Raw genomic sequence first — 25,355 nt, 5'->3', positions numbered from 1 at the left:
ACAAAAGCTCTTGAGGGATCAAGCCTGGTCTCCGGTCCCTAAGCTAAATCTTCTTAGGAGATGACGAGTCTGACACCCTTCTCTGTAAGCTATCAGTAGTCTGCGGGGAGAAGCACCCTCACCGTGACTACCCCCTTCCTCAGTGGACCCCAAGGAAGAAAAGTTAAGGGGACAGAACCTTGTCTGTGGTGATGATAATAAGACCACCCGCCACCACCCCAGGGCATGTGGCCCTTCCAGCATTCCGATCTATCCCTTGGCCTAGGCCCTGCTGACCACCCACCCGGTCCCTACCTGAGCCGGGCACACATCTGCACACACAGTTCCCATGGCACTGGTGGGTGGGGGTGGGGGCACGGCTCTGCTGAGATGGAGAAGAGAAAAGAGATCCCCCAAGAGAGTTCCTGGGGTGGCCTCAGCAATTTCACCCACAGGTCTCCCCACACCCCCCGTGGTCCCCTGGCTACCTCTTTCCACCCCAGGGCAAGGCCCTACAGCCCCCAGACCCCCAGCCTCACTGAAGCTCCCCTTTTCTCAGATGCTGGATGGTGGTGCTGAGCCTGAGTCGAGTCCCGCAAGCAGGGCTGGTGTAGGGGAGGGGAAGGAGAGGGCCTGGCCAGGGGAGCCTGGGGCCCAGGGAGGCGTTGGGCAGGGCAGCTAGTGTGGTGGAAAACTGGGGGGCCAGGGCAGGCGTCGGGCAGGGCAGCTAGTGGTGGTGGAAAACCAGAGGGCCTCCTCCTGGGGTCACGCCTCCTCCTCCTGTTGACCCTCCAGGGAGGCCTGGGCTTTTTGCAAATGGAAGGGGACACTGCGTCAGACTCTCTCTGCCCCTGGTCCTGTCTGTGCACTGCTCAGTCGCTCAGTCGTGCCCGACTCTTTGCAACCCCATGGACTGGAGCCCGCCCGGCTTATCTGTCCAGGGATTCTCCAGGCAAGAGTATGGAATGGGTTACCATTCCCTCCTCTGGGGGATCTTCCTGACCCGTGATCGAACCCCAGCCTCCTGCATCTCCTGCTTTGGCAGGTGGACTCTCTACCACTCGGCCACCAGGAAAGCCCTGTCTTGGTTCCAGACGCATACTCATTTGTGTCTTTCCTAAGCCAGGACTTTCAGTGGCAGGCGCTGAGGGGCAGGCCTGTGAGAGCAAAGCCTCTGCTTGTGGGTGAGCCCAGCTGGCTGTCTAGCACCAGCTCTGAAACTGCCTCTTGGTACAAACTACTCTGCCAGAGGAGGGTGTTTTTAATTGTTAGGTGAAGTGGCAGCTGTGAAAAGATCTCAGAACACAATTGTTCTTAGTTGTAAGTAGAAGTGTTCGGTGGTTGGGCATGTCATATACAGGGAAGACCCTGCTCCCTGATGTAGACAAGCCTCCTGCAGGGGTTCAGTGGGCGGCTCATCCCGGATCTGTCTCCTTCATCCAAGGCCCCCAGGAGCACAGAAACCACACATCGAAAAAAAAAAAAAAAAGTGCAGAGGGAATTCCCTGCTGGTCCAGTGGTTAGTAGCAGTTTCACTGCTGTGACCCGAGCTTAATTCCTGGTTGAGGAACTAAGATCCCCAGCCAGGGGATCTTCAGCTTGTGTGGCCTCAACTGTCTAGGTCCCTTGAATGCATGCGTGCATGCTCAGTCATGTCTGACTATTTGGGACCCCATGCACTATACCCTGCCAGACTCCTCTGTCCTTGGGATTTCCCAGGCAAGAACACTGGAGTGGGGTGTCATTTCATTCTCCAGGGGATCTTCCTGACTCACGAATTGGCTCCCACATTGGCAGGCAGATTTTTATATAATGAGCCACCTGGGAAGCCCCGGTATTTATTTACTGGGGTTTAAAACAAGAGGTAATAAACAGAAAGTGATGTTAGTAGGGGTCAGAGCTGAGACAGGAAGCACGTGACTTCTGAGAAGGGAAATCAGTCAAAAACTAGGCAACGCTTGTTGAACCAGCAGCAGCCTAGGGAACAACGGCTGCTGGAACTGGACCCCGGCCACCCTCTTTCCCCATCACGGCAGTACCCGTTAGCTGATACAGGTAAGGTGATGCTCCCTGCTTCCCTCTTGCCAGAGTGGAAAGGGCTTGGATAAGCCCTCTCTCTCCCTGTTTCCTGTCTCTCCCTGTCTCCCCATAAGCCCACGGGCTGGAGTTGCTACAGAATTTCCTCCGGCTCCTTGGTCCTTGCATGAGGAGCTCACTTCAGCCATCTCTCTGAGTCCAACAGCCTATTGCTCGGTGGTTATTTCCTGTTTTTGTCCTTTCTCTTTCTCTCCTGCTCTGTCAACCACACCACCCTCTTAGAAGCGTGGGGCTGCCTTCCCGCCATGGCCCACATGTGTCCAGGTCATCTGGACTGAGCTCAGAGCTGATGCTTAGGGGACAAGTATAGTCCCCAGCCTCTTGGGGTCACACCCAAGGTTCCTGATGAATCCCATTCAGTGAAATCCTACCTGGTTAGAAGGGACTTTCCTGTCCTGTGGCTCATACTTCCAAGGAGCCTCTTCTTTCTAGATAGGTAGGAATTTCTCGTTTCCCTTTGTATTCTTTTTGTAAAATGTAATATGTGACACATAATGAACACTTATATGTAACATGCACGTGCATTGCACAGTGAGATAACCTGACGATCAGCCCGGAACCCAGCACTCAAGGATGAACTACCACCAAACCTTCCATCTACCTACTGTGCCACTCACCTCCACCGAGACATAAATAACCAGCCTCCCAAAGTTTGTTGTTATTGTTCTCTTGATTCTTTCTTTAATTTAGTGCTTTATCACATCCATTGATTTTCATTTTATGAAATAGTTGTAGAACCTATTCTGTGTGCCAGCTACTATTTTGAATACCTTTTAATATTGTCATTTAAATAGTTTAATCCACACACCATTCCCATAAGGCATGTGCTATGGTTAATCCCATTTTACAGAAGAGAAAACTGAGGCACACAGAGATTAAAGTGACTTGCTCAGGGTCATACAGATGAAGAACAGGACAGGTCGTCTGCTTCTTAGTGCAAGAGTTTCTGTAGGGCATATATCTAAGGTGGAATTGTGGGTTATAGGATATAACACTATTCAGCATTAGAAGATAATGCCTCATTATTTCTCAGAGAACCAAAATACACCCTCACCAGCAATATACGAGTCCCTATTGACCCACGGCCTCTCCCACAACTGATCGTGTGGACTTTCTTAACTTCTGCCAATCCAGTAGATATAAAGTGGTTCCTCATTGTGGTTTGAACTTCCCCGGCTCTTACTGAGTAAAAGCAACTTTTCATTAGTTGAGAGGTTTTGTTTTCCTTGAAATGTTCATGATGTCTTTAATATACTCACAATTATCAGTTGTTTATTCTAGCAGTGGTGATCTTGAGGTCTTGCTTAGGAAATCGTTCCTTGCCCTAAGGACGTAAACATACTCTCCTGTATTTTATTATGGATTTCCCCGGTGGCTCAGTGGTAAAGAATCTGCCTGCAACTCAGGAGCCACTGCAGGAGGGGAGGCCTGGGTCAGGAAGATCTCCTGAAGTAGGAAACGGCAACCCACTCCAGCATTCTTGCCTGGGAATTCCCATGGACAGTGGAGCCTGGCAGTCTACAGGACACGACTGAGTGACTAAGTATATATTTTCTTACAAAAGTTTTTAAAGTGTTCTTTTACATGTAGATCTTTAAATTAGATAGAATTGATTTCTTCATTCCAGGTGAGGAATGAAGGGATAATCCCTCCCAATGAAGAGAGCAATGTAGGGATATATTTCCCATCGTTTTTCTCCATATAGTTAACCAGTTACTCAAGCATCATTCATTTTTATCTCCTTCTTCCACCCGGTGATCTACAGTGCCATTTTTGTCAGGTGTGTGAGTTTCACACAAGACTATTTCTGGGCACTTTTTTACTGTTGCAGTGGTTAATTTGTCTACATCGACACTGAAATTATATATTATAGTAAGTCTTCATCTCTAGTAGGGCAAATCCCCTCATTTTATTCTTCTTTAGGGGTGTCTTGGTCCTTTTGTTCTTTCCATAATAAGGTTTAGAATCATCTTTTGTTTTCCATGAAATCCCTTTTTGGGATCTATTAGAATTGCATTAAATCTATAGGAAGAGAATTGTCCTCATTATAATATTGAATCCCTTAGTCATGAACATGAGTTGGTTCTACATTTATTTAAATTGTGTTTAATGTCTTTCAATTGTGTTTTATAACTTTCTGACTATAGGTCTTATATTCTGCTATTTTTTGTTTCTGTATATGTATTACTTCTATCTTTTGGCTACTATACATAGTGTGCTTTTGGGGGAGGGGATTTTATTTCAATGTATTTTTTTTTAAATTTTAAAATCTTTAATTCTTACATGTGTTCCCAAACATGAACCCCCCTCCCACCTCCCTCCCCATAACATCTCTATTGGTCATCCCCATGCACCAGCCCCAAGCATGCTGTATCCTGCGTCAGACATAGACTGGCGATTCGATTCTTACATGACAGTATACATGTTAGAATGCCATTCTCCCAAATCATCCCACCCTCTTCCTCTCCCTCTGAGTCCAAAAGTCCGTTATACACGTCTGTGTCTTTTTTGCTTTCTTGCATACAGGGTCGTCATTGCCATCTTTCTAAATTCCATATATATGTGTTAGTATACTGTATTGGTGTTTTTCTTTCTGGCTTACTTCACTCTGTATAATTGGCTCCAGTTTCATCCATCTCATCAGAACTGATTCAAATGAATTCTTTTTAACGGCTGAGTAATACTCCATTGTGTATATGTACCACAGCTTTCTTATCCATTCATCTGCTGATGGACATCTAGGTTGTTTCCATGTCCTGGCTATTATAAACAGTGCTGCGATGAACATTGGGGTACATGTGTCTCTTTCAATTCTGGTTTCCTCAGTGTGTATGCCCAGCAGTGGGATTGCTGGGTCATAAGGTAGTTCTATTTACAATTTTTTAAGGAATCTCCACACTGTTCTCCATAGTGGCTGTACTAGTTTGCATTCCCACCAACAGTGTAGAAGGGTTCCCTTTTCTCCACACCCTCTCCAGCATTTATTGCTTGCAGATTTTTGGATCACAGCCATTCTGACTGGTGTGAAGTGGTACCTCATTGTGGTTTTGATTTGCATTTCTCTAATAATGAGTGATGTTGAGCATCTTTTCATGTGTTTGTTAGCCATCCGTATGTCTTCTTTGGAGAAATGTCTATTTAGTTCTTTGGCCCATTTTTTGATTGGGTCGTTTATTTTTCTGGAATTGAGCTGCATAAGTTGCTTGTATATTTTTGAGATTAGTTGTTTGTCAGTTGCTTCATTTGCTATTATTTTCTCCCATTCAGAAGGCTGTCTTTTCACCTTGCTTATATTTTCCTTTGTTGTGCAGAAGCTTTTAATTTTAATTAGATCCCGTTTGTTTATTTTTGCTTTTATTTCCAGAATTCTGGGAGGTGGATCATAGAGGATCCTGCTGTGATTTATGTCGGAGAGTGTTTTGCCTATGTTCTCCTCTAGGAGTTTTATAGTTTCTGGTCTTACATTTAGATCTTTAATCCATTTTGAGTTTATTTTTGTGTGCGGTGTTAGAAAGTGATCTAGTTTCATTCTTTTACAAGTGGTTGACCAGTTTTCCCAGCACCACTTGTTAAAGAGATTATCTTTACTCCATTGTATATTCTTGCCTCCTTTGTCAAAGATAAGGTGTCCATATGTGTGTGGATTTATCTCTGGGCTTTCTATTTTGTTCCATTGGTCTATATGTCTGTCTTTGTGCCAGTACCATACTGTTTTGATGACTGTGGCTTTGTAGTAGAGCCTGAAGTCAGGCAAGTTGATTCCTCCAGTTCCATTCTTCTTTCTCAAGATTGCTTTGGCAATTCGAGGTTTCTTGTATTTCCATACAAATCTTGAAATTATTTGTTCTAGTTCTGTGAAAAATATGGCTGGTAGCTTGATAGGGATTGCATTCATAGTGTGCTTTTTAAACTACTTTTTTTTCCTAGATACTCCTGGCAGCGTGCAGAACTTCCCTGACCAGGGATCAAACCTGTGGCCCCTGCAGTGTAAGTGCAGAGTCTTAACCACTGGGCCACCAGGGAAGTCCTAAATTACATTTTTGTATGTTACTGTTATATACAAAAGCAGTTTCTTTTTGAATATTGATCTTACAGCTAGCTGTCTTGCTAAAATCTCTGATTATTTTGAATCATTTGTCTGATCATTCATTTGAATGTTCTATCTAGGCAACCATGTCATATGAAAACACTGATGATTTTGCTCTTTTCCCATCCCTAGGCCTTTAATTTCTTTTTCTTATCTTACTATATTGTCTAGGACCTCTGGTAAAATGTTAACATAGAAGCAAAGATAGTGGGCATCTTGTTTGGTTCCAGATTTTAAAGGAAATGCCCCTAAGATTTACTCATTAAAAAAAATAATACAGATGTTAAAGAAATAATAGTACATATGAAAACTTTTTCTAAGTTTCCTTTGTCATGTTAAGGATATTTCCTTCTAGTCTGCTAAGAGGTTTTATCATGAAAGAATATTGAACGTCATCATTTTTTTTTCTAGATCTGTTAAGATGATCATGTTTTTTCTTCTTAAAACTGTAACATAAGTTTTTAGATTGGACTCCTTTAAAGTAGAGCCTGCAACAGGACTTCAGTTCAGGTAGATTATTTCAGGTGGATTACTTAATTATTGAGGCCAGGAAGGAGGGAGTGAAGGAATAAGACTGGAACAGGGGAGAGAAAGCCACCAGAAGATGCAGAGCTGATGCTGCAGGTGTGAGCAAAGGGGGCTCAAGCCTTCCAGAATCCCTGATAGGTCTACAGGATGCTGGCTAGAACTGCCTCTCCAAAACAAAGAGGCTGGAACACGTTTCTCCTAGCTCTTGGCCTCTCCTTGGTTGAGGGTTTCATGTTAGGGAACTTGACAGTCCTAGGCTTCTAAGAAACACTAACAGGTATCTAAGTGACTCCTAAAGCATTGAAGAAGACCCTGAGGCAAAAAAGCAAAACAGAAGCATGGTATAAACTTGAGGTGGGGTCATGGAACATAAGATGAGTCTCAGGTTGCAGGAAATTATCTGCTGTAAATACAGATGATTTCAGAGGAGCACAGAAGTATTGAGACATAAAGCACCGCAGTTCACTGTTCCCAACAATAATACATGACATTGGCAGCTTTCTCTTCTATCGTGAGACCAACTTTTCATAGCTAAGCCTAACTTGGATATGATGTCTAATATTTTTAATTCACTCCTAGATTTGGTCTGTTTGTATTTTTATTTTGCCTTTTTATTCATGAGTGACACTGGCTTCTAATTTTTCTATTTCATCCTATTCTTGTCTCATTTTGGTATTAAGGGTACACTTGCCTCCTAGAAAGAGAGCGTGTTCCTGCTATTTTCATTCTCAGAGAGAGTTTTTGTAAGATTAGAATTATCCCCACTTAAACTTCTGTAATGCTATCTAGACTTGATATTTTCTTTTTGGGGAGAGTTCAAATTATGGATGTAATTTCTATAATAGTTGTAGAACTATTCAGGCTTTTTATTTCTTCTTCAATCAAGTGAGGTATTTTTGCATGTCTGCAAAGAGTCGGACACGACGGAGCAACTGCACTGAACCACTTTTTCTAAGACTTGGTCTGCTTGGTGTCATATTTCTTGGCATAAATTATTTATATGTTTTTAATTTTTAAGCTTATTGAAGATTTACAATGTTGTGTAAATTAATCTTCAATTATAGTAAAATACACCTAACACAAAATACCCCACTTAACTGTTTTTAAATGTACATTTGGTTGTGTTATATTCACATTTTTTCATGATGGATCTCAAGACTTTTTTTTCTTAGAAAACTGAAAGTCTGTATGCATTAAACAAACAACTCACCATTTCCCCCTGCTCCCAGGCCGTGGCAACCACTGCTCTGCTTTCAGTTTCTATGAATCTGTAGTCTTCTTCTTTTGTGAATTGCAAGATACATTACTTTAAACTTTTAGACTGGCTTATGATATACAGTATTATGTCACCTTCAGCTGTGCTACACAGTGGTTTGGTATTTGCATACATTATGCAATTATCACCACAATAAGTCTAGTATCCACCTGTCTCCATACAAAGTTATTCCAATATTACTGACCATATTCCTGATGCTGTATTGCATCCCTGTGGCTTGCTCTGTAATTGGTGCTTTGCACCTCTTAATCCCATTCATCTATTTTGGACCCTGCTCAGCCCCTTTGCCTCCAGCAACCACCCATTTGGTCTCTATCCGTAGAAGCCTGGTTTTGTTTGTTTTGGTTTTCAGATCCTGCACATATGTGAGATCATCTGGTATTTGTCTTTCTCTGTCTGAGTCATTGCACTTGGCATAATGCCCTCTAGGTCTGTCCGTGCTGTCGAAAATGGCAAGAATTCATTCTTTATGGCTGAATAATATTCTGTTGTGTAGCTATACCAAACACATCTTTATTCACACATCTATGGATGAACATTCAGGTGGCTTTCTCATGTTGGCTATTGGAAATGATGCCACAGTGGACACTGGTGTACATATAGGTCATCGAATTAGTGCTTTTGTTTTTTTCAGGAGAATACCCAGAAGTGAAATTGCTGGATCATAACGTCAGTTCTATTTTTAACTTTTGAGGCACCTCTACACGTTTCTCCACAGCATTTGCACCAATTTACAATCCCACCAAGAGGACACGAGGTCTCCCTTTTCTCCACACCCTTGCCAGTGTTTTCATTTGTTGTCTTTGATGATAACCATTCTGACAGTGGTGCAGTGATGTCTCATTGTGGTTTTGATGTGCCTTTCGCTCATGATGAATGATGGTGAGCATCTTTTCACATTTGCTTCATTATTCATAATAGAGAGATGTTGTATTAAAATTTCTTGCTGTGATGATGGTTTTATCTCTTTGTTGTTCCTTCAAGCTAAGTGCTTACAAGTATACAACAATTATAATTTCTGTATGAACTGACCATTTAATCTAGGTACTCACTGTAGCCCTAATAAATATTTTTTGTCTTAAAATTCCTTTTTCTTTGATATGAATAGACCTTTCCCCACTTTTCTTTTGGTTAGCTTTTGCCTGGTATATCTTTTTTCATTCTTCAACTGTCAACCATTCACCACTCTTATTCATTAGATGTGTCTCATAAACGATGTAGAACTGGGTTTTGTGTTTTAAATATTCTAAAGGGTAATCCGAAAAACTTCCCTGGAGGTCCAGTGGCTATGACTTCCAGCTCGCAGTGCATGGGGTCTGGTTCCATCCCTGGTCAGGGAACTAGATCCCACATGCCAGAACTAAGACTTGGTGCAGCCAAGTAAATACATATTTTAAAAATGTAATTTGAGATAAAAATTTAGAAATGACAGAGTAAATTACTTCCTCTAAAGCTGCTAAAAACTGAGTTAAAAAACCTGCAGTTTCTTTATTTTTGGCCATGACATGCGCATATGGAACGTTAGTTCCCCAGAGCAGGGATCAAACACTTGGAAGCAGAGTCTGAACGATTGGACCCGCAGGGAAGTCATACAAGCCTGCACTGTCAACAACAATCCGTAGCTGACAAGCACCCTGACCCAGGAGGCTGCCTTCCAAGGTGCTGTGTTTGAGCTATTTTTCTGTTGTTGTTGATCAGCCTCTAAGTCATGCCGACTCTTCCAACCCTATGGACTATATAACACACCAGCTCCTCTGTCCTCCACTATCTCCATTTTTTTTAGTAGACTTCTTTTTAGAACAGTTTTAGGCTTAGAGAAAAACTTAGGGGAAAAGGAGACTTGCCACATACCTCCTGTCCCCACACATGCACAGCCTCTCCTGTTACCAACATCCCCCACCAGAGGGTCCATTCCTTATGACTGATGAACCTGCACTGACACGTCGTTATCACCCAAAGACCACCGTCGACATTACGGTTCAGTCGTGGTGTCTACATTCGGCGGGTTTGGGCAAGTGTGTACTGACACGTATGCGCCATTGTTGTAGCAAACAGAGCAGCTTCTCCGTCCTAAAGTCCTCTCTGCTCTTTCAGTCCGTGTCTCCCTCCCTTTAATCCCTGGCAATTACCAATTCTCCAACCAAACGCTCCTCATTCCTAAATTCTCACCGCAGTTCCATCACCTGATATCGTTGTGATTTAGGCAAGTTATAATTCACCTGAGCCCTGAACTTCCCCAGATCCACAATCAACATTGGTAGATTTGGTGTGATGATGAGACAATGTATTAAAACCTAACTTAGTCCATAAGAGAATAGGCATCCATGAAATGCTCATTTCCCTTTCGGTCCTCCTTGAATTAGTAACGTGAAATCACATTTAGCTAAGAAAAGAGACAAGAAAGTGCCTGGGGACCCTGTGCATCACCAGAAATTTAAAAGGGGAGGGGGCCAGAGGAAGGAGGAGGATGTCCAGCTATCGCCTTCCAAACCCTCTTTCCAACTTGGAAAGTCCCTCCCTTGTAAAACCAATAAAGTGTCCTGTGGGAGTCGGGGCTCCCCAGATTTGGGGCCCCGTGTGCAAACATTACACACACGAGCCCCAGGTGCCCAGCCCACCCCACACAGGACCGTGCCAGGAGGACTAGGTAAGTCCCTCTTATCAGCTGACTCCTGGCTTCCTCTGCCCCACTTCTTGCAGACCTGTGGCCCTGGGAGCTGGCCTTCCACGTGGCCTGCCCAAGACCACTCAGATAATGAGAGGAAATACGGTCATCAGCTTACAGAAGGCTGGGGGTTCCGGACTGCAGACACAAGTCCTCCCCCACCGGCTGCCTGACCGGAGCCCTTCACCTCTCTGCAGGCAGTCCTCAGCTGTTCCCTGTGAGCCTGCGGACACCACCCGAGATGTCCCGTTTTGGTGGCTGGGGAATGCTCACAGCCTTTCTTGTCCTGCTCTGCTGCCGAGGTGAGCCTGGGGGTCCAGACTGGGTGTGTTCCCGCCAGAGGTTAGGGCGCCTGTTCCCCTGGTGTCCTGTGGAGAAGGGGGTCCGGGTCCCGAGGTCACTGAGGGTTTGAGCACAGCGGCTGCCCGCCACGGGTGTGGGATGCTATGCAAGCCTGGTTTCCCCAGGACCCCATGACCCCCGGGCAGCAGATGGGGGACCTGGCCTTCACACTTTGGGTTAACAGGCCCCATAGCTTCAGGGTGTGTGGATGTGGCAGGTCGTGGAGACTGATGGGAGACCAAGGAGGCTGGGGCTCAAGGGAAAGTGAGGGCACGTCCCAGCCGGTCTTCAGAGGTGGCCCAGTGGACAGCAGAGGTCAGTGGAGGGCATCGTCTTCTGCTGACCATCAAAGTGCAAACGAAGCCCCTTCTGGGTGGTCCAGGAGACGGTGAAGGAGAATGCTTCTAGGTGTGAGCACTCTGTTTTGGAAAACCTGTCAGGTTCCTTCCTGACAACCATGCAGGAAAGGGATTACTAGCCCATTTGAAAGATGGAGAAACTGAGGCTCAGAAAAGGAAAGCACTTTGCCCAAGGCCACAGAGCTGGCAAACTTGGGATTGAAAGGCAGCTCTCTTTCTCTCCCTAGAGAACCTTTCTCTTTCCCCAGCTGAGGGCTAGGTGGGGGCGGGTGGGTGTGACGGGAACACAGGGCACAGCACAGGCCCAGCTGGCCGACATCAGGTCAGATTCTGGGCCTTCTTCCTCGCTGGGCTCCAGCCATCCTGGTGTCCTCCCTGCCCAGGGTCTTGGCGCTGGGGGTTTTCTGCCCTCTGCAGACAGCTGGCAGCCAAGCTCCCCTCATTTCCTTACTCCTTCCTCAAATGTCACTATTTCCATGAAACCTGTCCTGAGCACAGTATTTCACGTGGCAGACCTACCCACTCCCTGTTTCCTTTCTTGGGCACTCCCACCAATTGGCAGGCTGGCTAATTCGCTTTTGGTTACTCAGTGTCTTTCGCGGCAGTGCGAGCTCCACAAGGGCAAGCTTTGAATTCCTTCCATCTCTGAGGGCTCTCCAGAGCCTAGATGGTGCCTGCCTCGCAGCTGGTGTTCTACAGGGATTTGCTAAAGAGAGGGAAGGAGTGGGGAGGAGCCAAACTCATGGACACGGGGCCTCAGAGGACACGATCCACCTCCAGTTCAGGGAGGCTTTCGCAGAGGAGGGGTCGTTTGGGCTGGGGGCAAGTTTGAATATAATCTCCATGGGGATAGGAGATGTGCATGAGGAAGACTCACCTGGAGGGGACAAGCTGGAAGAGCAGCGGGGACAGGGAGACAGCTAGGGCACATCCCCCTTGGTCTAGACCAGAGGCAGAAATGTCTGAACGGAGGGAGGAGCAGAAGGGACCCGTTGACGAGACTGCTCATCGTGGGCAGCCCCGCTGGGCAGGGCGGTGGGAGAGTCTTGTGAGAGTGTTTTCTGTCCTTCCAGGGTCTGGTGTGAAGGCATTCGAGGGGCCAGAGCATCTGATGGTGGGGTCTGGAGAGTCTCAGTTCATTAATTGTACTGCCAGTTGCACGGACCCCAAGAAACTTGTTCTGGAGACGCACCTAAACAAGACTCTCCTGGAGAGCCAGGCTCAGTGGAAGCTATTCAAGGTCGCCAACATCTCCAAGGATGAGAAGCTCCTGTGCAGTTTCACCTGCGGCGGCAGGCAGGAGACGAAAGTTTTCAACATCACCGTGTTCTGTGAGTGTCGCCCACGGGCCCTGCTCCCCGAGGCCGGAGCCTGGGTCTGCACACAGAGCGGCTCTGTCACTGCTCCTGGGCACTGTCCTATGGTCCCCACCTCCCTGGGCTCCTGGATCCAGGCCACGGGCTCAGAATCTGCTCACTCCCTCCCCTGGCCTCCTCGAACCCTGCCACAACCAGGATTTTGAGATTTGCTCAGAGGCAGACAATCCAAGCAAGGTTTAGACAAATGTAAAAGTCATTTCCACAGTCCCCTCCCAGCTGCGGAGCACCGCCATCACCAGAACACCCTGCATTCCGTGACAAGCAACAGGGACCCCATCAGGAGGGCTGGCACAACCACCACTGACCCATTCACCTCCTGGAGAGAAGGTTGAGGTTTTATATCCCCCTGAGGGCCCTTTCCAAATGTCTGACCATCACACACACACACACACCTGCCCACCAGCCACAGAGACCATGGAGAGACTGGGGTTCTCCCAGAAGCTCGGCACCCAGGGTATCACTCAGAACTGTCATCAGTGAGTCAAATGAGTATAAACATGTCTGAACTCTACCATATTATCCTGGGGTAATGGGGGCTAGGTATTCTAGTTTAAATATGAACCCAGAGAGATGTCCTGGTGGTCCAGTGGCTGACTCAGCACTCCCAATGCAGGGGACCTGGGTTTGATCCCTGGTCAGGGAACTAGATCCCACATAGCACAACTAAGACCTGGCTCAACCAAAGAAATCAATCTTTTTTTTTTCTTTTTTGTTAAAGAGAATTCAGGAAACCATGGTGTTTAATAACTAAGGGATAGAGACAGTTTTAAACCTGATCCTGAAAACCAAGGCAGGTCTGACTCTTGCCCCCTCCCTGAAAACCCTCACAATTCATGGCCCCATTCCAGTGAGCTCTCCCTTCTAAGTCTCTCTCAACAAAACTATCCAACTGTTTTATTTTTGAAATTTCTATTGAATTTATGGAGAGGAAAGAGACACAGCCAAAACTTTAATCTTTCTAGTTGGCTGAACTGATTCTGAACCTTTTCTTTGTAGACACCAGGGCACCTCCTCTCTTGTCCATTGCAGAAGTCATCGGGTCCCTGACACTGCCACCCAGACATCCTTCACCCTGAACTGCTTCCTCCTGCCCACCCCAGCCCACTTCCTGAGGACACCGTGGTCACAGGGGATGGTCTGGGCGGGTGGGGCCTGCCTGGCAGCATCCCCATCCTGAGCAGACCTCCCTGCCGCTTTCCTGCAGACCCTCCAAAGCAAGTGCTCCTGACGCTGTGGCCCACCTCAGTGGCCGCAGGGACACTGTTCACCATCGAGTGCAGGGTCCCCGCCGTGGCGCCCCTCGAAGGCCTCACTGTCACCCTGCTCCGTGGCACTGAGATCTTGTACATTCAGACCTTTGTGGGGACAGCACCTTCCCCTCAAGATGCCGTGGTCAGCCATAACACCACAGCTCACAGGGAAGACGGCCACCATAACTTCTCCTGTGAGGCCCAGATGGACCTGCGCTCTCACGGCGGTGGCCTCGTCCACAGAGTCTCAGATCCCCAGAGGCTTGAAGTCAAAGGTGAGGGGGAGCCCACAGTTCAGGAGGGGGTACCTTCACTTTCAGCCCTCAGGGGAAGAAAACGCCTTTGCCCCGCTCTCTGCCAGCTCAGGGGAGGCACTCGGGGAAACGACACTTGATCCCTGGGGTTCCCTGGAGTTCCTGGCGAGTTCCTGGCTTGGACCCTGACTAGTTGCTTGGTCATGAGTGAGCTGGGTGACCTTAACCAAGTCAAGCTCCTCTCTCTGGCCTTGACCGCTCTCTGCAATGATAAATTTGACTGGACTGACCCCTAGGTCCCCTGGAGACCCGCTTCTGTGACCCTAGATGGTCAAGATCCTCTTTGTCTTCAGAGAGTTTGGCCAAAGCTCCCTCATCTCTGCCCAGGGAGGGGCTTGGCCTGGACCTCACCACAGTGCAGACCATGAGGTCTGGCAGCACATGGCAAGGGCACCATCTGAGTCCATCTGCCCTCATGGTCTCACAGAGGCCGGCTGGTGGCCTGGACCCCGGTCCTCCTTCCCTCCAGTGATAACACCATTTGCCACTCATCCCTGCAATGCAGAGTGACAGCAGGCTGCCCAGGGGTGGATGGCTGGGTGACAGGTAGACAGCTGCCTCCGATGAGCCTGGCTCCTGGGACCAGAGGACTTCTGTGACCTCTAGCCCTTCCCTCCCCAGAGCCTGAGCCCAACACCCAGATGGTGATCATCATCGCGGTCGTGATAGTGCTGCTGCTCGTGTTTGTGACATTCATCTTCCTGTGCTTTGTCTTCAGCCAGAAGTGGCACCGGGGGCGGACAGGTCATTACCCTGTGCATGACCGTTGGAGACGGCTGATAGAGAGCCACCGGGCACAGACCCTGTGAGCAGTGCGGCCACTGTCATGGCGGCCACTGAACTCAGTGTGGCTCCTTAGGCTGCGGTCCAGGCCTGGGGAGGGACCATGTGAAGCAGCCTCAATACAAACACCTGGGCTTAACCCCGTGCCTTCGTGTCTCCTCCTGGGAATGGCCAGGAAGGGGAGCCACCAGGCCTGGCTGAACTTCTGTCTCCAAATGTCTCCTCAGTCTCCCTCCGCCCTCTCCTTCAGAGGCCTTCCTGAGCCCCAGCAAACCCAGGGCCTGGTGTGCCCCCAGGCCGACCCGCCCGGGCACCAGGCTCCCAGCCTGAAGGGACCCTGAGTGACTCCTTCCTCCTGAGGGAGGGTGGGGAGACCCGCCCTGGCCCAGAGGGGCAGAGAGACACTCTGTTCCCACGTGGCCCTCCAGGACATGGCTCTGACTGCTCTCTTCTGCCAACAGAGCCAGCATCCAGGGGTGAGTGTGGGGGCCTAATGGCTTGGCTCCAGGAACCTCCCCGCCAGGCCTCCCCTGCCACTCTGGGCCTTCCAAGAGCCATGGAAACAAAAGCTGTCCTCGCCTCTTACCTTCAGTTCTGTTATTGGGCCAAATGGGGACCCCGCAGCCCTTGTCATCCAGAGAGAGGGGAAGGGGAGAAGGTCGAGGGAGGGCTCCGTCTCCCAGGCCTCTGCCAGCCGGGCAGCGATCAATGGGACAGGGTTGGCCTTTCATGTGGCTTCTGGGGCCTGGACAGGGTTCTAAGGGACTCTCACCATGGATCAGATATCAGGTTGGTTCAAGGTCTCCGTGTGGTGGAGATGGGACTCATTTACCCCGAGGAGAGGCCTGGCTGGGAATGGGGATGGTAAAAAGGGTTGCCAGGTGTAGAAAGTGGTTGTTAGGCATGAGTTGGACACGGGGGCTCCAGGGAGGCTGTTTCCAACTCTTCAATGAAGCTGGCCTGGCCCCAGGGCTGCTGTCTGTCCTCATTATGGGCTCTCGGCATCGTAATAGTCTGGGGGGAGAAGCATCCTCATCATGACTGCCCCCTGCCTCAGTGGGCCCCAAGGAAGAGTTAAGGGGACAGACCTGCTTAGTGATGACAATACAACATGCCCCCCACCTCAGGACACATGGCCCTCCCTGCCTTCGGATCTGCCCCTTGGCCTAGGGACCACCTGGTCCTTACCTGAAGCTGGAGGTACATCTGCACCCACAGTTCCAGTGGCACTGGGCGGTGGGGGTGGGGGCACCGCTCTCCTTGGATGGGGAAGGGAAAAGAAACCCCCCATCAGAGTTCTCAGAGTGGCCTCTGCAACTTGACCCACAAGTCTCTCCACCCCACCCACAGACCCTGGCCAGTTCTTCCACCCCCAGAACAAAGCCTTGGCAGCACCCAGATCCCCGGCCTCACTTACACCCCCCTTTTTCCAGGCGCAGGAGGGTGGTGCTGAATCTCAGCTGAATCCTGCACGCGGGGCTGGTGTAGGGGAGTGGAAAGGAGAGGGCCTGACCAGGGGAGCAAGGGGCCCAGGGCAGGCATGGTGCAGGGCAGGTAGTGGTGGTGGAAAACCAGAGGCCCCTCCTCCTGGGGTTCCTTCTCCTCCTGCTGTTGAACCTCCAAGGAGACCTGGGGATTGTGCAAGATGGGAGGGGAGACAATACAGCGTCAGATTCTCCCTGCCCCTGGTCCTCCATTCCTCTGAATTATTTCTTCAGATACACAGCTCAAAAGGGCTACTGTTTTTTGAGCATTTAAGACAAGCAAGCAAGCACTTTGGAGACATTTATTCCTTATTCTGCAGGTGGGAAAACTGAGGCTCACAGGTTAAGCAGCTTTTCTAAGGTTACCCAGCTCCTAAGTGGCCAAGCAGGGACTGGAGGGATCCAAATATGGCTCCAGAGCTGGGCCCAGGAGTCCCACTGGCCTCACCCTGTTACCGATCCAGGGTCATTGGACTCTTTCATGGACAAGGGATAGGCTACCCACTCCAGTATTCTTGGGCTTCCCTGGTGGCTCAGCTGGTAAAGAATCCTCCTGCAATGTGGGAGACTTGGATTCGATCCCTGTGTTGGGAAGATCCCCTGGAGAAGGGAACGGCTACCCACTCCAATATTCTGGCCTGGAGAATTCCATGGACTATATAGTCCATGGGGTCACAAAGAGTCGGATACAACTCTTTAATCAATAGATTTTAATAAGAAGCCAGCCAAGGAATTCAAGCTGATAATTCACTGGGCCTCAAGCCGCACCAGAGAGTGAGAATGTGAGTCGTCGGGGGCCCAAACTCCCTCCCCAACAAGAGTGGGTCGGTTCCTTAAATGTGGAGAGAGTGAGGGCTGATGGTGGGTTGGGCTAGAGGGGTGGCTTAAGTGGTCCGCCCACTCTCTTGGTGGTGCCGTGTGCAGGGATCATGCGCAGTACCCTTGTTTTGCTTCCTGAAGCTCAGAAACGGCAGTTGATTTGTGACCTTTCTGTAGCTTATTGTTCGTAAGTGCCCCAGCTGCGCATGCGTGCAGTTATTTTTAGTTTCTTTGTTTTCCACTGATGGTTAGTCCAGGTGCAAGCACTTCTGTAAAGAGTTCCGGGTCCCAGCCCATCTCAAGCCCCAGTCTCTGGTCCAATTATGCCCCTGTTGAGGTGGGGTGCTCATTCCAGGGCCACCCCCACCTCCAGGGCCGGCAGGGGAGGGGTGAAGGGATGAGATGGCAGCAGCTCCTCAGGGTCTCCCTCTGCCTCTGACCAGCCCCTCCTTGAACCTCCTCTCTGCTCCCTCCAAGCTGACTGGCCTCCTCCCTCCACCCAGCTGTCACTCCTCCAGACCTCTCAGGGTGTCTAGCATCTGCTAAATAAGGCTCCGCCTTAGAGCTCCCCCCATGTACACCCCCCCAACACACACACGCGCGTGCGCGTGAAAGTACACAAGGTTTCCTCCATCCTGTCTCTGACTTCGTCGCTGTTCACCTAGATGGTGGACTGTACACCCCTCACCTCCTTCAAGCATCAGAATCATACCTGGCTTTTTTTTTTTCTTTTTGGCCCCATCAGGAGGCTTCTGGGATCTTAGTTCCCTGACCAGGAATTGAACCCCGGGCTCTCCAGCAGTGGACGCTCGTAGTCCTAACATTGGACCACCAGAGAATTCCTCTACCTGGCTTTTAAGGGCTGGTTCTAAGGCCACGTGCTCTTCTGAGGAAACCCAACCAGGTGGCCCTCACAGTTTGTACCAGTCACAGCCAAAATTGCCTTGTATTCACAGTCATCCATTTCTTCAGTCACTTGTTCAACAAAAGCAATTGAGCCCCTAGTAATTTATCAGGTACCCTATAGTGCGAGGGTACAGTGGAACCTCTGTCCCTGGGAGTCCAGTGGGCGATGCACTGCAGGGGGGTCTTTGACACAAGACCTGAGTGGTCTGGATTTTGGGACCCCCTACCTCTACTCCATGGAGGATGGCATGGCCATCTGGCATGTAATAGATGCCAAACAGAGAAGCCACATAGATGTGGGCTGACTTTTGGCTCCTCTGTCGCCTGATTTTCCTTTTTTTCCTCAAGATGGAGGGAACCCCAAATGTTTGCCCACCTCTGTCCCTGCAGGTGGGCAGCTCTGGTAGTCCACCCCCACCCCCAGGCAACGCACCTGTGAGTTAGTCCAGGAAAGCCCCTGGTTGAGCACAGCTGCCACCTGGCCACTCAGAAAGAGCTGGTTCATCTGAACGTTCTGTAGCATCATCAGCTCCAGCAGATCTAAGGGACCGGAGTTCAGCAGGCCCCCGCCAACCCTTCTCCTGCCCTTGCTGGCGACGCCAGGGTCATTTCCCCAGCATCCTGCCCGGGAGTGGATGGGTGGGGTGGGGTGGGGGGGGGCGCCCAGAGAATGTGCCGGGCAGAGCAGGGTACAACATGGGGTACTCCCGGAGTCTCACCTTCCTTCACGCGGCCTGGCTGCGGGGATGGGGGTGGGATGGTCCACGGGAGGGGCTGCAGAATGGTCACCCAGGGCTGGGGGGAGGAGGGGATCAGTCAGGCAGGCGGGGAAGGGATGGGGAGCCCCTAAACCTGCAGGAGCTTCTGCCCTCTGCGCCCCCACTGCCTCCCAGTTCTCTGTCAAGTCTCTTTCTTTCCGGCTGGGATCTCTCTCCTCACCACCCCCTCCAGGGTTTCGAACCTCCAGGAATATTTCCCCAACTCAGCCCCTGACCCTCGCCTGCCCACAAGGTCGTCCAGATAAAGGCAGGCTCCGCTCCCTGACTCAGCCTTCACCATTGGGGCTGCGGTCTGTGCTGCGGGGTGACTCCAGCTCCCTCCAATCCCTGAGGCCATGGCCAGCTGCGGGGATCACGGTTACCTTGACGACACTGGAGGACGCCAAAGTCTCCTCCCACGCATGCGCAGGTCTCCAGGTCCCGCCTGCGCTCTGGTGCCCGGGGCTTTCGCCCTAAGTCCCCGCCTCCTGCTCGGCTCTCTCCAACTCTACGGAGGAGAGGTTCCCGGGGATTCCCACAGCTCCGGAGGCCGGACTCTCTCCCAGATGTCCATACCCAAATCCCTGCGCTGGGGCTCTCTGGACATCGCGTCTCATCCTCCGCTGTATCTCACAACCTTGGGCATCCCCCAGCACCAGGCCTGGGGAGCCGGGGCGCGGGGCGCGGTGGGAGGGTGGTATTTGTTGAATGAATAAATGAGTGACTGGGGAGGCCCACCCCACCTCGCACACTTGGTTTTCAGGGCCGGCGCCCAATCGACTAGGATGATGAGTTAGGAGTAGAGAATTATACAGCAGTAGACTTGGGGGTGAGGGGCAGGTGAGCAAGGAGGGCAGGGGGTTTGCTCCACATCTCTTGCTCTGAGGCTCGATGGTAGAGAATCTGCCTGCAGTGCAGGAGACGGAGGAGACAGGGGTTCGATCCCTGGGTTGGGAAGATGCCCTGGAGAAGGGCTTGGCAACCCACTCCAGTATTCTTGCCTAGAGAATTCCATGGACAGAGGAGCCTGGCGGGCTGCGGTCCATGGAGGTTGCAAAGAGTCAGACATGACTGAGCACAGACACTCTGAATCAGAGGGCCGGCCTGCAGGCCAAGAGAGGCTTCTGGAGCAGACATGGAAGGAAACACCGACCAAGTTCGCAGAGAAGGCTGGTCCCTGTTTGCTCCCTGGTCCCTGGTCAAGGTGAGCCATTTCTCCAAAGTGGAGAGTGGGGAGTTTAACATCAGTGCCCCCATTATTGTCCTTATCTTTTAAAAATTACCAAAGCATGCATTCTTTCGACAGGAAGTTATCAAGGTCTTCTTTGCTTACGAACAGGTGAAGGGAGAGATCTATTTCGGCAGCTGTGACCATCCTAAGATAGGCCCTGAGCAGCAGTCGAAGAAAATCCAGACAGGAAGCTGGGATTAGCACCCTGGAGTTGCCCTTCCCCCACCCTCCACTTCTGTTGTGTTCTCCTTCCCAGCAGTCCTGTTGTCTAGAACCAGAAAGGCCATTCACACCTCTTCTTCAGTAAACCTTCGTCCCTGTCTCTGGGAGACGGGGTACTGTGGGCAGTGTGTTAGCTGTCCCCAGGGGTCTTCTGGCTTCAACAGCCATGACCAAGCTGAGATGGGGCACTGTGGTCTCAGGCCCACCCTTACTCCAGGTAGAAAGAGAGAACCAAGCTTTGTGCCCAGGAGGTGCCTGGGTGTGCTCCTTCGGAGCACTCTAGGCACAGCGGTGTATCCTTGCTGGTTCCAGCATTGTTGGGAAGTGAAAAACGAGGGCACAGTGTAACCTATGCAAAGCCTTCTGTGAGGAAGGATCATGAGAAAGAGATGACTCTGTCGCTGAAGGATGGAGTTTTGAAGGAAGCGGAGACCCTTAGAATGGGGCCAATGGATGGGACAGGGCAGCCCAGGCTGGGGACACAGCCAGAGCAAACGGACAGGACCTAGAAAGGTCCAGTGGCTCAAAATGCCTGGCAGGGTGAGGGGAGCTGGGCAGAGGGACGTTCCAGGCAGACCCAGGTCAGACTCCATGGCGAAGTTATAGAAGTGAGGCTTTGCCATATGGGTAATGGGAAATTCTTGGTGGGTTTTGCAGGAGAGAAATAAGCAGATGATGTGTACATAGCTATGTTTTAGGAAGATTTATCTTGTTTGTCGTATCTCTCTTTACGTCAACCAGAATTTGAAACAATAGATGTCTGATGGGATGTGTCTTCCCAGTGGAATAGTTGTTCCACCATTGAAAATTTTGGTACAAAATATATCTAATTGACATCGAACAATGTCCAACAGAGTCGAGCAAGGCAATCAGAAAGCGGCATAAGATCTTATTTTCTTTTTTAATTATATGTATAAATGTGCATGTGTGTGTGGAGAGAGAACGAAAGAGAAGAAAAGAGGCAGAGAGAGCGAGAGAGAGGGGGGCCCACCCCTGCCAGGCTCCCCGCTTCTTCACCACTTCACAGTGCCTCCTGGGATCGCCCTCCAAATGAACTCCTTGCTCCCAAGTCCTTGTTTCAGGCTCTGCTTTGGGGGGAATTCAAACACCAGTCTCACCCCTTTTCCATGTCTTCTGCCCAGGCTGCTGCTAGCTCTGGGGGAAATCTATTCTTGTAGCTCTCTGATGAATTTGTGTCCCATGATGAGCAATACCAAAGTAGACACTGAAGAACGTTTGTCTGGGGATATAAAGTTCCGTGGATTAAACTGAGGCAAAGCTGGAGGCAGGGAGGCCAGAAGGAAGCCCAGGGAGGGCTGGAGGGGGCTGTGGGAAAGAGGCAGGAAGAGTGATCATTTTGATACCTCACATGTAAGATTTTATGTTAACCTTATGTGAGACTGCTTGTATTTTGGAAGACAGGGCTGAGTCAAACAATCTGGTTCTGATATCCAATTAGAGTTCATTGTCAAAGGAAACAGAAGCCCCTGCTCTTTGAATAATGGGAAAGCCACACACTTTTCTGGCAGCGCTGTGATGTGCAACAATGGAGTTGACTTCCTGACTCTTCACCCTGCCTACTATTATTTTGTCTGGGGTGTTGAACATTCCACATAGTCCCTTTCCTTTTCTTCTCAATGGGGACTCTTATTTACACGTTCAGTTTTGTGTGTATGTGTGTGTGTGTGTTTTTAATGTCCCAAGACAACATGTACCAAAAGTCCTCCCCATTGTCTTGGTAAATCTGTTCCTGGCAATAAGCTAGACATGGAAAAAAGATTCCTACTCCAATGTGTCCATTGCAGTGTTATTTTTAAGAGCTGAAAGTTGAACGTTGGGAGAAGGCAATGGCACCCCACTCCAGTACTCTTGCCTGGAAAATCCCATGGATGGAGGGGCCTGGTAGGCTGCAGTCCATGGGGTCGCTAGAGTCGGGCACAACTGAGCGACTTCACTTTTGCTTTTCACTTTCATGCATTGGAGAAGGAAATGGCAACCCGCAGTCGGACATGATTGAAGCGACTTAGCAGCAGCAGCAGCAGTAATAGGGAAGTGGTTATGTAAATGGAGGCAATTCACTCCAAGGAAGAGTGTGCAGCCATTAAAAACCGTGGGATGGGAAAACGTGGCTCCCTCCTCACTTCCTCAGATGGAAATGGAGAGATGAGGGTCCTTTTAAGAATTCAAGCGGAGGGGCTTCCCTGGTGGTCCAGGGAAGTTAGGAATCCACTTGCCAGTGCAGGGGGCGTGGGCTCAATCCCTGTTCGGGGAACTAAGATCCGACGCAGCACCGAGCAACTGAGCCCGTGGGCCCTAACTACAGAGGCACACAGCCAAAGAATTAATTAATAATAATTTTAAAAAAGAATTTAACTGGAAATGTCCATATTTCTTTTCAGTACAGATGAGGAGGCGCCACGCGGAGAGAGACTGACCTAGTGGCAGGCTCTTTTGGGAGGGCCCAGTTCCTAAAGAGGCACAAGTTGGAAGGAATTAGAACATGACGGTTGAAGGAGAGGTATTAAATACCAGTTTGCAGAATTACAAGACTGATGGATTTGTGGAGAGAAGTCTTGAAATTGTAACAGTAAAGAAATTCCATTTTTCCTCTTAGAGGCTCCAACTCTGCTATTTCTACAAATTGTGGTTATCCTTGTGAGATGTGTATGTGTGGTGGGTGGGGAGGGGGGAGGTTATCCAAAAGGCCCCTGGTGGTACTTTGCAGACTTATAAACATGTAGATCAGGCTTCCCGGGTGGTGCTAGTGATAAAGAGCCCACCTGCCAATTCAGGAGACATAAGAGACCCGGGTTTGATCCCTGGGTCAGGAAGAGCCCCTGGAGGAGGGCACAGCAACCCACTCCAGTATTCTTGCCTGGAGAATCCCCACGGACAGAGGAGCCTGGAGGGCTACAGTCCACGGGGTTGCAGAGTCGGACACGACTGAAGCGACTTAACACGCACACATAGATCACACGATGGGACTGGGATGCTGTGTGCTGGGGTCACAGTTTCAAGGTCTCACCCACCAGAACAGAGCTATGATATGGAGTCCAGAAGACTCCCTTTCTGGGCTCCCTGGAATTGGGGTGCCCCCAACCATGGGGGAGCACTTGCCAAACTGCCTGGAAGTCACCCTTGACTGAATGATTCAGGGAAGAAATTGACTGCTCAGGCCAAGGGGTGGGAGATGGGACAGGATATGCCAGGGCCAGTTTCTGTGGGTCAGGATGAGATTTTCTGAAAGAGGATTCTAGTGTGCAGAATTCTTTGGCTTGTGGGCAACTGAAATTCAACCTAAATCAGTTTAAATAAAAGGAACATTTTGGGGCTCGTGTGATACAGGACAGTGATGGAGCTGGTTCATAGTGTAACTGACTCAGGTGTCTTCAGGTTCCTCTAATCCACCCTCTTTGTCCCCCTCCCGTCTGTATGATGTCCCCCCTTCCTATAAATAGACTCTCTCACTTCTGACAGACATACCCTAGGCACCTTCAGATGTGCTTCATTACTCTAGACAAACTTAGAGAATCCCACGGAGAGAGAGAAGATCTTTCTTTTGTATTGATACATATAAATCCCCAGGAAGGACTATCACTGGCTGTTTGACTGACCCTATCGAGTCACATATCCAGCTTTTGGACCAACCACTGTGGCCAAGAGGATTGGCCAGACCTAGGTGACAATGTCCATCTCTGTGGCCAGGGCAAGGTGGCTGTCCTGTAATCAGCAGCTCAGCCAGAATCACATATTTGGAGTAGGGAAAGAGCAGTTCCCCAAAGAAAGGAAGAATATTGTTATCAATAGAGAGGTATGCATTCCCCTTGGAAAAAAAGTCGTATTTAACACACAGCTTCTGTTTTCCCATGAGCCCCATCCCTAATCCAAATGGCACCTTGTGCAAATCAGAAAAATTAGCCCCTTCCTCGAGATATTTTGCCACCATCTGCTAGAAAACTATCATCTTAAATATACTAATCTATAACGACTATAGATGTGATTGGTTCCCAGAATTGCGCAGTGCACAACCCATAACAACCGAATGCATACAACCCCTGCCGCCTTTTGTGCTATAGTTCCCTTCACTAACTTCAGTTCCTCATTAAAGAAAGTCTGACTCCATAGAGCTTTGGGCAGACACCTAAAGGGCAGAGCCATAGTTGGGAATGACAGCTGCCTCCCACCACCTCCCCTCCAGTGCCCACGGACAGGGAGCAATGTGCTATCAAGGGAACACTGACCAGGAATTCCAGACGGTGGCCAGCAGCAAAGCAAACTGGAGCTGCATCAGGACTGGGAGTGGCGAGAGAATCCCCGAGGCGCAGTTTCAGGGAGATGACTTGCGAAGGATGGGAGATAAAATCTCATGTTTTTTCTGAATGCCAGAAGAAGCAAAGAAGAAGTTGGGGCCGGCAGAGGCTGGACTACATTAGCAATACAACCACATGGAAAATGGTTGTCAGGTCAGTGAGCAACGCAGGATTAAAGAACCTTGCAGCAAAAACACCAAGGCTTCCACCTTGGTCTAAAGACACGCCTCTGAGGGTGTGAATGACTCACTGGGAGATGTTCGAAATCTGGGCAGAGCAGGAACTTCTCAGACCACAGCCAGGCCTGGCCCCCAGGGAGGGGCTGGACTGTGCTGAAGCTGGAACCGCAGAGAGCCTCTGGGAGGAGAGGCACCATGGGGCCAGCTCCCCGGGCTTCCCTCTGCCTCTTGCAAAGGTCACTCTGGCCTGGGCTCAGCTTAGACAGAGGTCTGGCTGCCAGAAAAGCCAGTGGCAGTTAGGGGTATGGGAGACTGGGGGACGTTTTGGGGGACGGTTTCTGTGGATTCACTCAAGAGATTCTGTTTGCCCCGGGGCAGGAGCTAATG

At 49.7% G+C, this 25,355-nt stretch overlaps 2 protein-coding genes, 1 long non-coding RNA gene and 1 other non-coding gene across 12 annotated transcripts; 1 reads left to right on the top strand and 3 right to left on the bottom strand.

The window, feature by feature from the left end:
- Positions 1–1,125: 1,125 nt before the first annotated feature.
- ICAM2 (intercellular adhesion molecule 2) lies at positions 1,126–23,092 on the top strand. 7 transcript variants are annotated; one of them, XM_069543716.1, is made up of 5 exons: positions 1,126–2,034; positions 10,830–10,934; positions 12,407–12,664; positions 13,917–14,237; positions 14,898–15,644. In XM_069543716.1, exons 2-5 carry the CDS (start codon positions 10,874–10,876, stop codon positions 15,083–15,085), a joined length of 828 nt encoding a protein of 275 aa, XP_069399817.1. In that variant the 5' UTR covers positions 1,126–2,034; positions 10,830–10,873; the 3' UTR covers positions 15,086–15,644. The 7 variants fall into 7 exon arrangements, with proteins under 7 accessions (XP_069399817.1, XP_069399818.1, XP_069399823.1 ...); XM_069543717.1 differs by having other exon boundaries at positions 1,279–2,034; positions 10,668–10,934; XM_069543722.1 differs by lacking the exon at positions 14,898–15,644 and adding an exon at positions 22,884–23,092 and having other exon boundaries at positions 1,860–2,034.
- Positions 6,027–6,099, bottom strand: TRNAV-UAC (transfer RNA valine (anticodon UAC)). The gene has a single exon. It is a non-coding gene; the product is annotated as a tRNA-Val (tRNA).
- PRR29 (proline rich 29) lies at positions 15,642–19,437 on the bottom strand. 3 transcript variants are annotated; one of them, XM_069543725.1, is made up of 7 exons: positions 19,325–19,428; positions 18,988–19,063; positions 18,702–18,808; positions 17,049–17,096; positions 16,477–16,688; positions 16,248–16,318; positions 15,642–16,073 (listed from the first exon to the last, which is right to left on the bottom strand). In XM_069543725.1, the coding sequence occupies exons 1-7, from the start codon at positions 19,382–19,384 to the stop codon at positions 16,048–16,050; spliced, it is 600 nt and encodes a 199-aa protein (XP_069399826.1). In that variant the 5' UTR covers positions 19,385–19,428; the 3' UTR covers positions 15,642–16,047. The 3 variants fall into 3 exon arrangements, with proteins under 3 accessions (XP_069399826.1, XP_069399828.1, XP_069399827.1); XM_069543727.1 differs by having other exon boundaries at positions 19,263–19,376; XM_069543726.1 differs by lacking the exon at positions 17,049–17,096 and having other exon boundaries at positions 19,325–19,437.
- LOC138415300 (uncharacterized) lies at positions 21,362–25,289 on the bottom strand. Its single transcript, XR_011247175.1, has 2 exons — positions 24,721–25,289; positions 21,362–21,805 (listed from the first exon to the last, which is right to left on the bottom strand). It is a non-coding gene; the product is annotated as an uncharacterized lncRNA (long non-coding RNA).
- Positions 25,290–25,355: the final 66 nt, after the last annotated feature.

Source organism: Ovis canadensis, chromosome 11 (genome assembly GCF_042477335.2).
Source record: "Ovis canadensis isolate MfBH-ARS-UI-01 breed Bighorn chromosome 11, ARS-UI_OviCan_v2, whole genome shotgun sequence".
NCBI classification, from domain to species: domain Eukaryota; kingdom Metazoa; phylum Chordata; class Mammalia; order Artiodactyla; family Bovidae; genus Ovis; species Ovis canadensis.
The sequence above is the reverse complement of the archived record's forward strand: the minus strand, read 5'-3'. Positions and strand labels throughout refer to the sequence as shown.